The sequence below is a fragment of the Hyposmocoma kahamanoa genome, unplaced genomic scaffold, assembly GCF_003589595.1.
Source record: "Hyposmocoma kahamanoa isolate Upper Pololo Valley unplaced genomic scaffold, ASM358959v1 192, whole genome shotgun sequence".
In the NCBI taxonomy this organism is placed as follows: domain Eukaryota; kingdom Metazoa; phylum Arthropoda; class Insecta; order Lepidoptera; family Cosmopterigidae; genus Hyposmocoma; species Hyposmocoma kahamanoa.
Genome location: NW_020653719.1, coordinates 5100330 through 5120266, shown reverse-complemented (window position 1 = coordinate 5120266; position 19937 = coordinate 5100330). Strand labels below are relative to the sequence as shown.

At 38.6% G+C, this 19937-nt stretch overlaps 1 protein-coding gene across 1 annotated transcript in view; it reads right to left on the bottom strand.

The window, feature by feature from the left end:
* LOC113226664 (ubiquitin carboxyl-terminal hydrolase puf) overlaps positions 1 to 19937 on the bottom strand; it is a 64243-nt gene that overhangs the window by 13125 nt on the left and 31181 nt on the right. Inside the window, exons 24-47 of the mRNA XM_026459385.1 lie at positions 19506 to 19625; positions 14443 to 14565; positions 14182 to 14334; positions 13796 to 13907; positions 13490 to 13704; positions 13237 to 13405; positions 12145 to 12371; positions 11620 to 11823; positions 11071 to 11243; positions 10133 to 10299; positions 9866 to 9974; positions 9450 to 9627; positions 9151 to 9291; positions 8739 to 8893; positions 8174 to 8300; positions 7874 to 7984; positions 7393 to 7469; positions 7197 to 7308; positions 6846 to 7004; positions 6470 to 6664; positions 6132 to 6278; positions 5680 to 5844; positions 424 to 654; positions 50 to 184 (exon numbers count right to left, since the gene is read on the bottom strand). Coding sequence (XP_026315170.1) covers positions 50 to 184; positions 424 to 654; positions 5680 to 5844; positions 6132 to 6278; positions 6470 to 6664; positions 6846 to 7004; positions 7197 to 7308; positions 7393 to 7469; positions 7874 to 7984; positions 8174 to 8300; positions 8739 to 8893; positions 9151 to 9291; positions 9450 to 9627; positions 9866 to 9974; positions 10133 to 10299; positions 11071 to 11243; positions 11620 to 11823; positions 12145 to 12371; positions 13237 to 13405; positions 13490 to 13704; positions 13796 to 13907; positions 14182 to 14334; positions 14443 to 14565; positions 19506 to 19625 — 3705 coding nt within the window. The remainder of the gene's footprint in view (positions 1 to 49; positions 185 to 423; positions 655 to 5679; positions 5845 to 6131; positions 6279 to 6469; positions 6665 to 6845; positions 7005 to 7196; positions 7309 to 7392; positions 7470 to 7873; positions 7985 to 8173; positions 8301 to 8738; positions 8894 to 9150; positions 9292 to 9449; positions 9628 to 9865; positions 9975 to 10132; positions 10300 to 11070; positions 11244 to 11619; positions 11824 to 12144; positions 12372 to 13236; positions 13406 to 13489; positions 13705 to 13795; positions 13908 to 14181; positions 14335 to 14442; positions 14566 to 19505; positions 19626 to 19937) is intronic.

Below are 19937 nucleotides of genomic sequence, written 5' to 3'. Positions count from 1 at the left end.
TTTCCCTAGTAAGGGACAAAGCACAATAATAGACGTATACCAAACTCACCATAAGTTTTTCCACCCTGCTTACAACACAGTATGACATAACACCAAAGTACGCCGTCAACTTCATGGTACCATGTACTGCAATGTCGGTGTACTTCCGTGCTGCTTTTAGTTTGCCCAACAACATTGTGTACACCTGTGAAGAAGAAAATACTTAGTTATACTTAAAGTTGTATGTAACTCTGCCCTTTGAAAAGCAATTGATTCGAGGCAAAATTTTATTAAGGAAAAAATTACCGTAGTAGGTAGGTTTCATTATAATGATTTCTATAATACCAATTCATTTTTATAATACCAAGAAGTATTCAAACGGGCATTTTATCAGGAATTTGATTTTGCCGTGATGTGTTGTATTCGAGACGAAGCAATGCTTACTTGGTGTAACGTATGATGCGCAGTATCGGGTAGTTTAGCCAAATGGTGCGGCGCTGGTTGCGGGCGCGCCCTTGCATAGCCCGCGCGGAAGTGCTGCGACGGCACCAACGCGACAAGCAGCAACGCCGCTGCGGCCCTGACCCGCGCTGCACTAGCCGCTAAAAGTTGTTGCTCCACCCACCGGTCAGCTGTTCTAAGTGCCCATGCGTGAGCCGCCTTATTTCTAGGAACCTGTAGGTTCATTCAAATTTAGTGTCGTAAACTGTATGGTATAACTGTAGTAATGTCTTACAGGCAAGGAATGAAAAATTGTTTTAGCTAAACCATTATACGCTGTGAATCTACAATAGGAGAACCTTAACTCATCGTTCTAGATTAATTTCTTTAACAGTTACGTGTAGAAAAATAATTATATCATCACCTTTGTATGTGTCCATTATAACGTGTGTTTCATGTTTCTTTTCTTTGTACAATAAAGAATATATATATTGCGGCGTGTGTTCGAGGTTGCTGGAGCAACGACCAAAGTCAGCTGATCTAGTGGCATGTCGTGATTTGACTGCTATCAGAGTAGCTAATAATCCAAAGAATGTCCGTAAATAATAGCGAAAATCAGTTATGAATATATCAAACACAAACCAATTATACTCTCGAAACGTGAATCAAACAAAACTGATTGCAAAAAAAAACCATGACGTTGACGTGTTTACTGCGACATGAAGTGATATTTAAATAGGGTTTAACAGCTTGGGACATAGTGTTTTAGCCGACCTTATTAGATATTTTAGCATAATATTGCACTGTTGTGAATAAGTAATAAAAAAATTAGTGAATATTTTTTATATAGACCTGCAAAAGACGATTAGACCTATTCTCTAAATAATCCCGATACCTGGGTACGTACCATTTGAAGTATTAATTCAAATTCAAATTCAAAATAATCTTTATTTCATAGGTAAGCATTATTACACTTGAAATCGTCACAATGGTTAAACTCTACCGCTCATTCGTAAGGCAGATTCACCTGAGAAGAATGAGCAAGTAACTCTAGGGGTTGCTCTTTGTAAATAACGTTTGTACACACTCAACATTTACAATATATACATTTTTTTTATTTGAAACATCAGAGATCGAGGCTCCCTCCATGAGCTAAACGGGTTACTACCACGGATTTTTGTCATCCAAGTACGCAGAAGTTGTATAATAACCTTTAATATAAAGTTTTGTTTCACTACACCTCGTGAAAGGCAAATTTTGTATATCAACCGGAATTTTGTTATAGAAGCGTATACATTGCCCCTTAAATGATTTTTTGACTTTGTGAAGACGACTATCAAGAAAAGCTAGTTTATTTTTATTCCTCGTATTAATGTTATGTCTGTCACTATTTTTCATAAAAAAATTACTATTCCTTTTAACATAAATTACATTTTCATAAATGTACTGTGAGGCTAGTGTAAAAATGTTAATTTCCTTAAACTTATGTCTCAAAGATACTTTGGCCCAGATTGTAAATTGCCCTAACTGCACGTTTCTGCAGGACAAAGATCCTATTGATATCGGCGGCATTACCCCAAAGCAAAATGCCGTATGTCATTAGACTGTGAAAGTAGCTGAAGTAAACCAATCAAGCGGTTCCGACGTCTGAAAGTTTCCTCAATTTTTTAATCGCGTACACTGCAGAGCTGAGCCGTTTTGATAACTTCCTTATATGGGGACCCCACCCCATTGCAATTTGGCATCTAACGTTATACCGAGAAATACAACTGTATCCACAAGATTCCATTTTTAGTTTCTAACTACAATGTTTGTAACCGTCTCTCTAACATTGTGTAATGTAAATTTCACACAATTTGTTTTTTTCTCATTAAGGAGTAGGTTATTAACAGCAAACCAATCAACTACTTTAGATATAGCACTGTTCACATCGTCGTAGGAACATTGGTGCCTTTTAACTTTATATAATAAGGAAAGGAAAATAATAAGGAAGTATCATCAGCAAACAATACTATCTCATGTTTTATACCCTCCATAAGGCTAAGTAAGTCATTAATATAAACTAAAACCAAAAATGGGCCTAGAATTGAACCTTGAGGGACATCCATGTTAATTACAGACCCTGATGATCACGTACCGTTAACATCGACCCTCTGTACCCTAGCACGCAAATACGATTTAACGAAGGTCGAGATTACGTCCCGCCACACCATAATGGCGAAGTTTTCTGACCAGTGTATCATGGTGCACACAATCAAAAGCCTTGGAAAGGTCACAGAATACACCAATAGCATCATGTGAGACATCAAATATATGATTAATCAACTCGACACCAGCATCGGTTGTAGGGCGACCCCGAGTGAAACCAAATTGTTTAGGAGACATTAAGTTATTACTATAAAATTGTGCACACATCTGATTTAGAATATTTTTTTCAAATATTTTACTGAGAGTTGGTAGTATTGATATAGGTCTTAAATTGGTGGGGTCAGAAATACTACCAGATTTGAATAGTGGAATAACTTTACTTTGCTTCATGAGGTCACGAAAGACACCATCATCAACACATTTATTAACCCGCGAGCACTCGCGCTATGAGCATTTTGCTCACAGTAAATTTAAAACACGCGCCATTTTGTCAAAATTGTGCGTACGTACATCATTCATTCGGTAGCTGAGTTTTGTTCCTTCCCCCGCCCCTGCATGCAGTTCACTTCTCGCCAGTGTGAGCCAGTCGCTAGAAGGAGGTGGTTTGTTGCGCCGTGTACCATCGAGCGGCGTTTTGCTCATCGCGCGGGTAACGAAGTAAGTACTTTTTTTCCTCGTGACTTTTTTTTTCTATCTTAGCGACAGTCTTACTACTTTATACTACTTTATAGTAATCTATTATGTATTTATATTATAGATGGATTGTGATCGAAGGGATGAACGCGTTTTGGCATGGTTGATGGAGGAAGATTTGGAAGACATTGAGGACCCGTCTTTTAGAGCCGATGATATTGAAAGCGATCGAGGTAGTGAACACAGCCATCATTCCACTAACACCGAACAATCGTCATCGGAAGTAGAAGGTGAGGTTTCTGCAATTTTATCGGGAAATCAGCTGTGTTACGTAGGCAAAGATGGGTGTACAAAGTGGAACTATAATCCATCTCGTTCCAATGTGAGGACAAGAGCTCACAATATTGTCGAGAAACAACCAGGGGTAAAACCAGTCGCTAAAAATGCTAACACCATAATAGAATGTTTTCTCCTCTTTGTGAGTGAAGAAATGCTGACTGGTATAGTTCGCTTTACAAATATCCACATCAGGAAAATCAAGGACCAATTCTCAAGGGAGAGAGATTGCAAAGAAATGGATATTGTAGAACTAAAAGCCTTTATTGGTATTTTGTACATGGCTGGTATAAAAAAGATGAATCACTTAAATTTGAAAGAGATGTGGGACAAAGATGGCACGGCACCTGATATTTTTAGAGCTGTAATGAGTCGCAATAGATTCCTTTTCTTGATGAGAGCTATAAGGTTCGATGACATAAACTCCCGCTCCGAAAGGTCTAAGTATGACAATATTGCTCCAATTCGGGAATTATTCGAATCTTTTGTCGCAAAGTGTCGAGCCAATTACCAAGTAGGAGAGAACGTGACTATAGATGAAATGCTGGAATCGTTCCGAGGACGATGCAAATTCCGCATGTATATAGCAAACAAACCAGCTAAGTATGGTATTAAAGTATATGCTTTATGTGATGCAAAGAATTTTTATACAAGTAACTTAGAAATTTACCCGGGAAAGCAACCGAACGGTCCACACAGATATGATAATACTGCATCTGCAGTTGTAAAGCGTTTATCACAAGATATTCTGAATACAGGCAGAAATATTACGGCTGACAATTATTTTACATCGATTCCATTGGCCGATGAATTACTAGCTGCACGGACTACTATCGTTGGTACACTCAGGAAGAATAAGAGAGAAATTCCACCATTTTTTCTTGACATCAAACAAAGACCAAAACCTAGTAGTATCTTTGGTTTTCACAAGAGCAAGGTTCTGGTGTCTTACGTACCAAAGAAAAAGAATAAAAAAAATGTTCTTATGATAAGTACACTTCATAACGATGACCGAATCGATCCAACTACTGGAACTACTGCGAAACCCGAAATTATCACCTTTTATAATAAAACTAAAGGAGGTGTTGATGTTGTAGATCGACTGAAAGAAGAATATTCTGTGGCAAGAGTAGCATGTAGATGGCCGCTAAGATTATTTTTCACGATCCTAAACATAGCCGGAATCAACAGTCAAATCATTTACAAAGAAAACACGGGTATAATCATCACACGCAGAGACTACTTGAAACAACTAGCTCTTCAACTAACACAACCACATATTCAAAGAAGAAGCACCTTGCAAAATATTTCATATCCTCTTCAGCAAGTGATAAAACGTTTTGTACCAGAATCTGAGGTACCAGGAGAAGAAAGACCAAATGGAATCTGCGCGGTTTGCCCAAGACGCAAAAATCGCAAAACCAAAAAGAGCTGTATTTACTGCCAAAAATTTTTATGTACCGAGCATAGTCGTACACTATGTGATATGTGTAAAGCTCGCGTATTTGATGAAGATTAATTATTCCTACTTATTTTAGCTTGTATTTGAAAAGTTTTTTTTTTTGTTCAATTTTTTACCTAAGACTGCCTTAGAAGACTGGCAAATTAGTTCCTATGATTGTTAATTAAAATAAAAAAGATTAATATTGTTAACTTTTTGAATATATATTTTCTAGAATAAATAATGTGTATTTTATTAAATAAAATTAAAAAAATATTTATTTTATCAGGTAAAACTTGCATTTAATGACATTCAAAAACGTGAGCAAAATACTCTACACGCGAGTGCCCGTGTAATTCCTAGAGGCGCGAGTGCTCGCGGGTTAAAGACACAGGCTAAGTAAGGCGCAATACAATCAACTATACAACTAATTACTCTGACTGAAAGACCAACAAGATCGGCAGTATTTTTTATGTTTATAGACTTAAAGGCTTTATGGGCATTGCCGTCATATTGCCATATATAATTGTTGTGTTGCCAGTAATTTACATATTCGAACGGTAATTTTGAGTGTTACTAGTGATAAATCATATTTTATTTTTTCACGAATTACCATAATTTTTTATTTAAAAATATGTGATTGTACTGTGAAGAAAAGTGGAATCCTTAATAGTATCTCCGAAAGGTGTTCGTGACATTACCTGCAAAGCAAGCCACTCAAGCGCAGCATGGGGACAGACGTCAGCGACGTCCCAAAGTCTAGCTAGTACGAGCTGCGTGAAACACGGCAGTCCACCTGTCGCGCCTGCGCCGCACCCGCTGCCTTCCACCAACAGCGTTAGCAGTTTAAAAAATGGAGCGCAGCTCTGAAAAGAGATATAAACGCTTTAAAGTTCCGTACAACATATTATACACTTCATACGAATACTTTTGCAGGGCGTCGCCTCAATTGTTGTTAGGACTGTGTTGAAGTACAAAAGAATAAGATAGAAACCTTTAAAAATGTATGTTAAAGTGTTTTCAAATCAAAGATGTTGTCGTGACATTAAATTAAATATTGTAAAACAGGCGATCATGACAAACGCGGAATAAAAAAAAATAAAATGAAGGGCAAAGTTGTAACATAATTAATAGAGCAAACTCATCTACAAACCTCTGAATGTTTAGCAATAGCTTGAAAAATCATGCCTACAATCTTCTGCGCCAGTGGTTCATTCCACCTGCACAGCGCAAATACTAGCGACCTCGTCTGTTGCAGATTTAGGCAGTCGCGTGTTTGTTGGTAGATAAATGGAAAACCCTGCGAAACAATTGTGTCAATTTTTAACCATATTTGAACAAAAACTTAAATAGTAGGTAGGACATGAGGCAATCATTTTAGACGAACAATTGGATCAGATCAAATAGGACTAATGTAGTAGGCGTGATAAAATAATCACAAGTGTGTCGTCTTCATATACATTTATATTTTTTATAAACATTATCTCTTACTTTGGCATGTAACAAAGCTTTGCCATCGGCGGGCTGCAAGGCCAGATGTCCACTAGTATCCCTCGACCGTTCTACCAACCCGGCGACCAAAGCGACCATTTTGTCTAACGCGCCGGGCCGCAGTTTATCGCCCGCGCTTTCGGTGTTTGCGCTCCCGCTTCCACTACCGCTCGCTTCATCCGTTGGTGATTCAGCCTGAATTAAATGACAAAATAAGTAGTTGTTAGCAGTAAATAAGGTGAAATAAAACGAGGCACGATAAATGAATAAAAGTAAATACATAAACGTATAATAAACAACACATCCAAACGAAGGGATTTGGGTATATTCATTTTAGTGTACACTAAAACGAATCATTGTTTTTTTCATCACTTACCGTAGAAGAGTTCTGGCCCAAATAAAAGTTCACCATGCTTGAGATAGCATTGATCCGCAGCATAAACTTGCCTTCCTCTTCACCCATTTTACTGAACTCGTATAGTAAGCTGAAGTATTCCGTCAAATGCCGTAAGTGCTGTCGTGCGCCATTCTCCATCTAAAATTAAAATTTACGTTAAACTTGAGATTACAGCACAGAACGCTTTAAATAGCTTAACTCTGCAGTAAAGGTATGCGCAAAATGGTACAATTGTAGTAAAACACCTTTCGTGTGAGTAGCTATAACAATAACAAATAAAGAAATTATAACAGAGTTTATCTAATATTATGTTATGACGGTAAGTCTCACCAACGATAACAACATCCTTATAAACCTAGTAACACAACTCGCTTCGCCCAAATTGCTATTATCCTCGCTCCCCTCCTCCATACCCTGCAGGTATAAGGCACAATGACTAGATCTGGAACAAAAATATAAATAATAATAAATAAAAATAAAAATATTGACGGATGTTTTTTAGTATGTGGTAGTACAATACACTTACCTAAGCCTCTGTATGACGTGCATACAAAGTCTCTGGAACATCTGGCGAACCATTTGATTGGGACACTTTATTAAAACCTGCAAAGAGAAAAAATGTAGTTATACTATTAGATACAAATATAAATAAAAAGGTTTTTGTATATTGATGTCATATTTATTCGATACCTCAATTAACAGGTAAGGCTGAACACAAAGTCACACTTATGCATGTTATACGCTGCAGGCGCAAGTATAATAATGATGTTTATTTCATTACTACAACAATAAATAGGTACCAAGAAATATAAGAGTTCACAACTATTCATATTTATGAGAGACAGGTGTCTAAACTGGAAAGTGCCCCGTAAATTAGAAGAAATTTAGACCTCCTAATGTCTACTACACTCGTCAAACATTGTTATGCTTATGAGCTGCGATATTGTGTAAGATAGTCCGCGCACAGGTAGTGATTTTCTGAAATACAAAGCTAAGTGCATAAATACCTGCATCGGCCACCACGTGTCATCAGCCATGTGGCCGAGGAACCACTCTGATGCCGCCGCAGAGGCGTTGAACTGTTTCGTTACCAATTCAACCCATGATACCATTGTGGGCTAAAATAAAGATTTTCCTTTTAAATATTTATAAATCAAGAACTCATAACACGAGTTACTTATGAAGTATTGCACGACTTATAATATACTTTTGATCTGCTGTCACTGACAAGCTAAAAGAAAAGATGCTAAGCAGTCGTAGAATTAACATAAATTGTGTTAAGTTAGACATTATGGCAGTAAAATTACCTTCTCCTTTGCGTGTATGAAAGTTTCGATGAAAAACGATGTCGAAAGTCTCGCGGCAACCTCGGTGATTTCAGGCCGGAGAGTTAGCAACGACTGTGGTACTGAACTGCACATTTGACCCATGAATCTGTATATAATTTACATTATGTAAATATATGTTCTTTACGAACGTTCTTTCGATCGAACTCAACCTTACTACTATTTTTTTTCCATCCTCTAAGGAACCGTATTATTAGTTACAATGACAGCTGTGAATGCACGTTTCGTCGAACGCAGTATCGTTTAATCTTATAATTGTAGAATTACATTTTTCAGCAATTTCAATTAAAATTAAAAAGATTTCAATTAACAGATCTTTTCCTATAAAATTTTTTGAAGTAAGTTGCAACTCGGTACACAATTAAGGCCAAAACTGAACACCTGTTTTTGCACGTAAATTCCGATAAACTCAGAGGTGTGAGCCCAGATTTGAACCCACGGCTATTGCTTGAGAGGCGTTCGGTGAATCCATTAAGCTACCACGGATATACAGAATCCATATTATTATTGCATTGAAGATCCTTACGTGAAATACGCGTGCTGAAATATATTCTTGTCGTGCAAGAACTGCATGTTGTCGTCCCATATCCACTTGAGCAACTCTGGTGGTAGTTCGATTGTAGTTGTGTCACTGCTCCGCCGCTCCATCGATGAACTAGGGCTTTCTTCCGCTGTCGATGACTGTAAAACAATGTTTTATTAACTGACAAGTTAAACATGAATGCAAAAATTTTGGAAGTATAGCTTAGACAATTCATAGTCAATAAAGCACAAGATAAGACGCTTCGAAGCCTTCGATCAATTGTAAGCTTTACTAAGCGAGACTGGGGGAAAATATGTTCCTGCCAAGTTCATAGCAAAAATAAAACACGGAACATTAGATCTGATTTATTAATATATTATAAATTTTTTTTAAATGCTTTTTTTTTAATTCCTACCTGTGCCTCCTCTTGCTGTCCACAATCAGACCCTCGCTGACTACGCGGCTGCGTAAGTTCGTAGAATAACATGTATGCGCTGTTCGTCTTCTCGAATGAGAAGTCCATGAACTTATCCGTCACAGAGTCATATGTTTTACTCTGAAATAAAGTAGTTCTAGTTTGTTACTGTACGTCAATAATATGAAACCTATGAGGATTTTGTTCTTACACAGTGCATTCGGTAACAGAAGCATAAGTCTATACATGTACGTGCTTAATCGAGGAGTACTGTTGACTGTGAATTGTTGAACACATACCGTCATCTCTCCACCGAAGCACTCGGCGGCGATGTGCGCTGGATCGAAGGGCTTGACCTCGGAGTCGTTAAAGAGTAGCCAGCGGTCGTGGTGCTCATGCTCGCGGTCGCGGATGAACGAGTAGTAATGCCCGCCATCCGCCGTGCCCGTATGTACTGTTACACCTATTAACTCGTATCTATAACAAATAATTAAAAACTATAAACAGGGCAAGTAAAAAGTTTTAAATAAAAGTACATTTTGGTTTTGTAGATGGCTAACTTTTCAGGAAAGAGAACCCTAGGTTAACCGATAAGGTTTGCCATGGTTTCTAACAAATTTGATTTTTTCATCGTTTTGCAGAAGTGGAGATTAAGAAACCTTACAGACAAATACAAAGGTTAAGGCTAGCTATGTACAAAAAAATCAATACTTACTCATAATGTTCTTCTACCTCAGAGGTTTCTTCTTCAATACCCGTGTTTTCACCTTCTTCTCCCTCTTCTGCTCTCTTTTTTCGATCTTCCTCTAATTTCGTCTTCTCTTCTGTTAAAGGGAAATTATAAAATAATTCCGAAAGTCATTATTATTCCGCAGTTTTAGTTCTTCATCATTAATTTTACAGTCTGGAAGAAATTACGGCTTGGCAAAACGACTTGAATATATATATTTATTTTAATTTTTTCTCGATTATTATAACTTACCTTGGTACTGGGCAGGCATCAAATGTTTTTCGACATATCCAGACATGTCTAGTCGCATGGGGAATGAGAAATGTGTGTTGACCTTTTCCTTGAGCATCGTCAACATGTTGAATGTGTACCGCATCGTGTTAAAGCACAGGATACGTGGAAGCTTTTTGAAACATGCCCTGAGATAAAAGGCACCATTATTTTTATAGGATTCTTTATTCTTCATGGTGAACATAGCTCGTTAAAAAAAGATTATAAGACTAATCATTGGGAAATTATTGACAAGATAATGTTGATAAAAGCTGTCTTCATACATGTACCAAATGATAAAGTGATAAGTTCGAGCAACGAGAAAATAGCGTTTAACCAGTGAAAACAAGCCAATGATTTGAAAAAATACATTGCAATTATTGATGAAATGTGTAAACAGAACCGACATTCTTGACATATAAAATAGTTCCCGGCACAGATATCAAGAACTAACCCATGTGCGACGTCATAGTTTAGTTTTGTAGACAAGCACCACTGTTTCATATCTTTTTAAAAATTTGTAATAAGAATTACGACAAAATTTTCAATCATACATACATGTTTCTCATTGATAAGTGTCAATTACTGGGTGTTCATTATTGGTGAGTGTCGATTTCTGGTTAGTTAATTAGTGAATTTTTGGTGTTCATTACTGGAGATTTAGAAACATTCTTCTACTTTAGGTTATTTAGTAATAATTGCAAAAGGTTTTTTTATGAAACATACTACAGCATAATCGTTCTTAAGGATTATATCTGTCAAGTGAACTAATCACTATTGATAAATGTTTAAAACCAAAAAGTTATTTCAAATTTAAAGACACACTTTCTTTCAAATGTCGCCCATGACGTAAAAACTTTTGGGGTTTCGTCTTTTAAGAGCTTTTTACTAAAAATAGACATTCTTATAAATCGACTTACCGCTTCTCAGCGCGCACTTTATTGGCACACTGTGAACACGTATAACAATTGTCTCCCTCTAACGTATCTTTGACGGTGACTTCATCTAAACTTTGATGAAGATTTCTCATATCTGCCACTTGACACCTTACTGTATAGAACTCTTCCAGCGTTCGAGATACGTGAGGGCAATCCTGTTAAATAAGTTAATTGATGCCGATAAACTAATCAAGGACTAACAAACATAGACAGTAATATGATGACCAGCTGACCGGAGCAGCGCTAACACGAAAGGGTGTGACTTATCGTGCTGGCGCTGCTGTTGCGAATGTCATTCAAGCAATAAACAAGTGTCAAAATATACAAGTTTACGATAATCAAAGGTAAACTGTCCAAAAAAATCTTACAATTTTTAAACATGCTCTATATTTTATTATATATCTATAGTGTATAAAGTGCTAAGGACAACAATCAAACAAAATCACAGATTGTCCACCGTTTCACTTATATGTGATCACGACTCTCAATATTGAAGTACCGACTGGAGAAAATATTGTCCTTGTAACTTACCAAAGATACAACATTATTGCTAAGCACGCCACAAAACAGCGTCTTTACAAGTTTCTTCAGCTCAGGCGTCATCTCTTCAAGTTTGGAGACGAGATCGATGAAGAATTCCGCCATATCTTTCTGTTCGCCCGTATTCAGTGGTTGGTGGTCCATTTGATACACTTTGCAGAAGCTGCGAGGGTTGTACGCTTTACGTTCGCTTTCCTGTTAGAAAACGTAGAATATATTGTAATGCTTGGTACTTAACTGGCGCTACAAATAAACGACAATACTTCCTTGTGACGTCACATAGGAGTCCTACGATAGGCCGTTTGCCAAATAGAGACGGAGCATCTTCCCGCCTGATTTTAACCATTAACATAATATCTGGTATTGGATGTGATATCGAAAAACGAACTTCAGATCTGTCTGCAGCTTGTCATGTACATGGATTGATGCAATAAAAATAATACAAGCAAAATACTACACTAGTTAGCTTCGCGTACTCCTATGTGCTGATAATACATTATTTATTATTGCCCTTACCATAAGATAAGCAAACATCCTCTGCATTTCATGTAACGTAGCGGAATGTCGACTCGCAGCCGGGTCGGCAGCTAATACAGCGGCGCGGGCGCCCGGCATCATGTACAGGTGTTGCATACACGACGCCATGTAACATGTTGCACCGAGATTTGTCAGACCTACGTATCCGCACTCTGATCGAGATTCCTCGGCAGGCCAGTAATCCCAAGGGTACGATGATTGAGGACCTTTGAATATGTTAAAAGCTTTTACGTGGGCAGTAGAGATGTCACAAATAATTTCTCGACGAATACCGAATATTCGGCTGCGCTCTCAGCCTCGAATAGAACCGAATAGAATACTTGGCATTTCGCGTGGGGCAGGTTACGATCTGTCTCATTGTACTGGATGCTGACGGGCGGGCTTATTTTTTTCATTCAAGAATATTTTTTTTTTAACCCTGTGTCGCGGGTGCCATGGACACATACATAGACAACCACAAATTACACCGAAACTCACGGGAGAAATAAATGTAGGCCACACAAATATTTCTTCCGGCCCGGGAATCGAACCTGGGACCTCTGCGTGGCAGTCCGGCATGGTAACCGTTCGGCCACTGAGGCAGTTCAGCAGATTCGTGTCGCAACACGCATTATTTGTTTATAAATTGTAACACATTATGTTTTAGTAATTTTTGGATAAAAGTTAACTGTTCGGCTAAAACTTCACAAAATTGAATCATAATAATAAAAAAATCCCCTTATTGGGAAAATTTACATAAAAAAATTTTGAGTATTTGCCGATTAGCCGAATGCCGAACAGTAGCTGAATATTCGTGGTATATAACAGTAAAGTATTTTATATCGATCACAAACAATTGGTAACAGGACAAAAAAATTCAGTACAGTTGTTGCAGTGATTTAATTTTATTTTCTATAGCAGGTAATTTCCGGTCTAGTGCGATTTCCGTTTAGTTTACTTTCCGTAGTTCTGCGTACTTTGCAAAAGCAAATTATCAATGATTACTAATTCATAATCTGCACATTTACTTTTAGTAGAAGATGTAGTATGTCACAACTTATCCATATGCAAAAATTCATAAATATTACTTACCAGGCTTATGATGTTCCATAAGTTTGTGGTATAGTACCATATAGTTGTCCGGTGCTCCTCTGACAAGTTCCACGAGGAGATCATAGGCCGCCGCTCGGGATTTTTGAGATTTGCACTTAGGAAGATTGCGCTTCTCTGGGTTAGGAACATCGAACAGAAAACCGAAAACCTAGTGGCGAATAAACGTAAATTAGTATACTTCTTATTTGTTGATCTGTATAATTATGCACAAACACAATGAGACGATTCTTACCATTTCTAACGTCCTGGTCCCCGGTTCTGAAGTCTTAAATCTTAACGGGTGTTTTAATAAATGCGTAAGCAGACTGAGCTGGCCATAAAGTCCATCATCGGGCGTACACGGTTCCGACCGCCTTTCGATGATCTCTCGCTTTTCTAACGAAGAACGAATTTGTTCGCACAGTTCGTTGAGGTCTGGAGCTCCACTATCTTCGGATGTGGCTCCCTCTGTGGTGAAGTTTATGTTTTGAGCAAATCAATATAAAATATTATATATATCTTTAAATCCGGGTTTATAGGTGGTGCAATATGAACTTACCTTTGAAAAAATCCTCTGGTAACCCGTCTATCAATCTACACACTAGCCAAAAGTAATCGCGACACGCTGGGCCATACGGTTCTTTTCCTTCTTCTGTATGGTGGTGGACGACCTAGAACAAAGCAAAAAATTGACAGTTATTTTTTGAGGCTTTACTAATTGGCTATTTAAAGTTTTTCAAAATAGATCCATTATTAAAATAATGTTAAAATTCACTATTTGAGTACTTGGTACTTGGTGCAACGGGCTGGTTTCCGCAACTCGACAACAAAGCGCCTATTACACTATTTCAGTAATCGGTTCATTGACCATTACACCGTCTTCTACCTGTTAATATGATATTTAAATTTATATATTTATTTATATAAACTCTATCAAGAAATGACCTCATGATGGTGTTGGTGATGATGTCCATGGTGTGGCCTCATATCCGCCGCCCGTGGCAGATGTTCAAGCAATAGTTGAAGCAGCGGCGCCAGCACAGCGACCTCACCGCCAGAGCATAATCTGTAGAGGGCGCTGCCTGCTTCACGACGAACCTATAAGCAAGTGTCGATTATAATACCTGCTTGCAGAATAAGTTTGCGTAAAAATAAATCGGGAACAGGACGTGAAGTAAATGTACATAAATCGGACACAAAAATTACCGCTGGGTCAGCATCGTCCAAAAGCAGCCTGGGTGCCGCCCTGCGCAGCGACCATGCCAACGAGACGGCGTCGCCGCCGCCGCGCGCCCATAGCACGCACATACGCATTGCGTGTTGCACTACCTAAACATCAACGACATTTTGAAACAAGTGTGCAAGTTATTGCAGTCATCTGGAAGATCTGCTTCTTCTCCAACAGAAGAGATTAAGTAATATTTAGTGATTTAGAGATTTAGTGCGAAACCCGCCATTCGCCACCGCCACCCGCCTTCAGTACACTGAAGGTAAAAGGAGGGTATCTAGAGGTAGCAGAGGAAGGGCTAGGGAAATCAAAGCGATCACAGGGTCTCACTAGTTATATGCAGACAAGGCCCTATTAGGTAGATGCTAGTAAGTCCTATGAAGTAGGAAGAAGTATATGACAAGAATTAATAGTCAATTAAAGGCTGTTGTGATGGAAAAGAAAGTCGCATATTTAATTTACATTACGAAGAAGATCATAGGCGTAGCGACGAATGGTTAAACACACGCAGTGTCATGTCACATGTCAGCCGTTGACTCTACATCAATTGCTCCCTAGACAGATCGATTTATTATCTCTTTAAACACAACAGAATTTCTTCAAAGGAGAAATATGAAACCAGGTACTATTATAGACCAATCACCATAAGCATATCAAAAACACGGTTTCGAGCTTACACTGCTAGTCGGTAACATCTTATAACGAAATTTAAATATATGTATAATAATAATGATACTTAACTGTTATATATGTAAATATGCATGCATCGTGTGGCTGCGTCCACCGCTTAAACAAACAGCGAATAAACCAGTGCGTTACGAGCAAGCGGTCGTTTCACTCGCCTACATAGCACTGGCGACGAGATTTTTTTTTACATTCACCCGCGTTAGGAAATAATTAAAATGGCCGGAGTACATTTTGGAATTTTGACGATGTTTGACCACAGTGTTCAGACTTGGCAAACTTATAAAAGCCGCGTTAAACAATATTTTGTTGCAAACGATATTGAAGCGAAAGAAGATCCAAAGGGCAATAAGAGGAGAGCGATCCTTCTCAGCGCACTCGCCGAAAGTACCTACAAATTGGTAGCAGATTTAGCACTTCCGAAAGCAATTGAAGACGTACCATACGAAGGCATATTGTCTCTCCTAGACGAACATTTCACACCGAAGCGTGTTGGATTTGCGGAAAGGCATAACTTCTATGCAGCTGTTCAACAATCTGGAGAGACACACACACAATGGGCAGCGAGGTTACGTGGAATGTCAGCCCACTGTAACTTCAAAAATATTGAAGAAACTCTTCGCGATAAATTTAAAAAAAATGTGCACAAAAGTGAATTTTGTTTACGCCGACGGCGGTGATAATGGTGACGATGACGATGGTAAGCTTTTTTATATCCGTTCCTTAAGGGGGGAACCCATGATGGAAACCATAACAATTAACAAATTAGAATATGAATTTGAAATTGACAGCGGTTCCGCTGTGACTGTGATTTCCGAAAGTTACTACAAAACTCATTTCATAGATGTGCCATTATCGAATACGTGTAAACAACTGACGACTTATAACGGTAAAAATATAATTTGTATAGGTACAGTTCGGATGCCCGTTTCTTACGTTGGAATAACATGCGATTTAGATTTTTACGTAGTCCAGGACGGTGGCCCACCGCTTTTAGGCAGAGATTTTATTTCGCTTTTTAAATTACAGTTAACACCTGTAAATTATTGTCAGGAAACGGATTTGCTACTTAACAACTTCAAAGAACAATATAAAGATTTATTTTCTGATAGACTGGGAACGTTCAATAAATATAAAATAAAGTTGTCAATAAAGGATAACTCGTTTCCAGTATTTTTTAAGGCACGGCCCGTCGCATTCGCATTACGGGACATGGTCGGAAAAGAAATTGACAGATTGGTAAATTTAGGTATTCTGGTACCCGTTGAGTTTTCAGAGTACGCATCACCGGTGGTACCAGTTCTAAAGCGTAATGGTACGGTCAGATTGTGTGTCGATTACTCCGTTAGTCTGAACAAACAGTTACTCGTTGAACAATATCCTTTACCGACGGTAAACGAGTTATTTTCTAAACTTCACGAGAGTCAACAATTTTCTAAGCTCGATTTGTCTATGGCCTATAACCAGTTTGTTCTTGACGAAGAATCACAAAAGTTAACTTGCATAAATACTCACCGCGGCCTATTTAAGTACACCCGCTTAGTGTTTGGCTTAGCCAGCGCGCCGGCGATTTTCCAGCGCGCAATGGAATGTATTTTGGCAGGGATGGATGGTGTCCTATGCCTATTAGACGATGTGCTTGTAACTGGCAAGGACAGAACAGAGCATTTGGAAAGGCTCCATGCGGTGTTAAAACGGTTACAAGGAGCCGGACTAACATTGCAACGTGAAAAATGCGAATTTTTCAAAGATAAAGTCAGTTATTTGGGTTATGTCATTACGAAAGATGGACTGAAAAAGTCCCCAGAAAAAATTAAAGCAATGGTGGAAGCACCACTCCCTACGAATATTAACCAATTACAATCATTCCTGGGATTGGTTAACTATTATAGGAATTTTGTACCCAATGCTTCTACCGTCCTAAGTCCTTTATACGACTTATTAAAGAAAGGATCAAAATGGAATTGGACGGATGAGCATAATTCAGCATTTATAAAAGTCAAAGAATTGTTAGCTTCCGAACAAGTACTAGCGCATTATAAACCAAGCGCTAAGTTAATACTAACAGTAGATGCTTCACCTAGTGGCCTCGGTGCAATTCTTTCACAAGTAGATTCAGACGGAGTAGAAAGACCAATAGCGTTTGCTTCTAGAACACTAAATGTCGCAGAAAAACGATATGCACAAATACAAAAGGAAGCGACCGCAATTATTTACGGTGTGAGGCGCTTTCATCAGTATTTGTACGGTAGGTGCAAACCGTTTACTCTAAGAACCGATCATAAGCCACTCATATCAATTTTTGGACCATATAAAGGCATTCCGGAAGTGTCCGCCAATAGGTTACAAAGATATGCCTTGTTCCTAAGTGGCTATAACTACACCATTGAATATATCAGAAGTGCCGATAATAGTGCAGATTTTTTCTCTCGCGCAAGCCTGCCCACCCCACCAACTACTGCGCCTGACTGTATCGAGTGCGCTTGTACCGAACAATGCAGCGACGGCGAGGTGGAGCAAACGTGTGATCGGGCGAGTTACGTTTGCTTCGTGTTTGATAACAGCGCGCCGGTTACTTTAGTTAAATTGCGGGAAGAAACTAAAAGTGATATAGTTTTGAATCAAGTAGCAAAATACATTATGAATGGTTGGCCCCAAAAAAATGCTAATATGCAATTGAAACCGTTTTATCTCTGCAGATCACAGTTGTCGTACGAAAATGGTTGCATAATGCGAGGACACAAAGTAGTTGTACCTGAGAGTTTATATGACAAAATTTTAAAGGAACTACATTCCTCGCACTTAGGTATTGTAAAAACAAAGGCTGAAGCTAGGTCAAGGGTTTGGTTTCCTGGAATTGATCAAGCATTAGAAAGGTTAATAAATTCTTGTGAAATATGTATACAATTGCGCCCTTCACCCCCCCCGTGCTCCAATCGCATTTTGGGAGTCACCATGTAATCCATTTATTAGATTACACATTGATTTTCTGGGACCAATAAGCGGTTGTACATACTTGGTTGTAGTAGACGCTCACACAAAATGGGTTGAAGTGTACAATATGCACAACTCAACAGGTTCTAGTGCAGTTATAGAAAAAATATGCGATTTCATGTCGAGGTTCGGGGTGCCGAAGACCTTGGTAAGCGATAATGGCACAGCTTTTTGTTCATTAGAATTTAATAGATTTTGTGAAAGTAACGGAATATCCCATGTCACAACACCGGTTTACCACCCAGCCAGCAATGGCCAGGCAGAAAGTTATGTTAAAGTTGTAAAAAAGGGTATTAAATCGTGCCTTCTATCGTGTCGAACAGCAAAAGAAACAAAGTTAAAATTGCTTAAATACCTCATGGATTATCGTAATTCCATTCATAGTACGACACGGTATTCACCAGCACAAATGGTTTTCGGTCGTAAACTTAGGACGCGGCTAGACTTGATTAACCCCAAGTCATCGTCATTTTTGTCACCCTCCGTAACCGGTAATGTGAAAAATAAACAGTATACGCACAATAACTCTGTACGAAAAAATAAAACAAAACATTTTGAAAAAGACAATATTGTATTGTATAAAAAATTTGTAAACAAAAACAATTACAAATGGGTAAAAGGTATTATTATTAAGAGATTGGGAACAGTGATGTATTTAATAAAAGACTATATTAATTTAGAGTGTGTCAAAAGACACAAAAATCAAGTAGTGTTATACAAAGGGACAAGTAACAATCCACTACACTATGAGAAAAGAAGCATGTACTTACCGGAGTCGAGTATTACGCCGCCACAGTCGCGGCCACAATCGCCGCTACAATCGCCGCCCACTCCGTCGTCGCCGCATTCATTGTTGCAAGTCTCGCCACAATTTCACTCAACACCATTAATTGACCGACACGGTTCGACCAGAGGGAGAAGAGCCGAGATGTATGAGCCTCATACTTCTACGCTAATGACATTAGACGGGAGCGAGAATACTATGCATCCAACACGGAGGAGCGTCGACGAAAAAGACGCAGCTGAACAGGGGCACCTTGATTCCCACGCTGAGTACCAGGATGCAGATAATGAATCAATAGGCCAAACAGAGACTTCACGCAGTTCACCGGTCGATGAACCGATGAGATTGTTACGCAAGCGTCCCACCATTAATTACAAGAAATATTTCTAGATTCGCCTTTTTATTAGAATTAAGTATCATTGTAGTTGTCACTAGAGGGAGAATATGTTATATATGTAAATATGCATGCATCGTGTGGCTGCGTCCACCGCTTAAACAAACAGCGAATAAACCAGTGCGTTACGAGCAAGCGGTCGTTTCACTCGCCTACATAGCATTCAATCAAATTCAATGTCTTACCTGGGCGCGTCCCCAAAAACCAGTCTTATAAGTGGTTGGCTCCTTATTTGTAGCTGCTTCACACAAGATTGAGATGAGTCGCTCTGTTGTCTCTTCCACGCTCATTAACGATAGTAATGACTGTAAAAGATTTTCTGTTGTTTAAAAACCATCAGATACCATGTTTATAATCAGAGTACGTACAGGACTGTGAGGCTATGACTTGTCATCTCGGAAAAATGAACTTAATTAACATTCGACTACTAGACGAGCTAAACATTACTTTAAATCGAGTCCAGGTGTCACTGTTAATTAGTCATCTCGTTATAAAGAAATTTTGGGCAATCGTGCCGTCAGAGCACGTCACACCCCGGACACAACGGCCGAAGGTTATTTACCTACGACCACTACTACTACTACTACTACTACTACTACTACTACTACTACTACTAC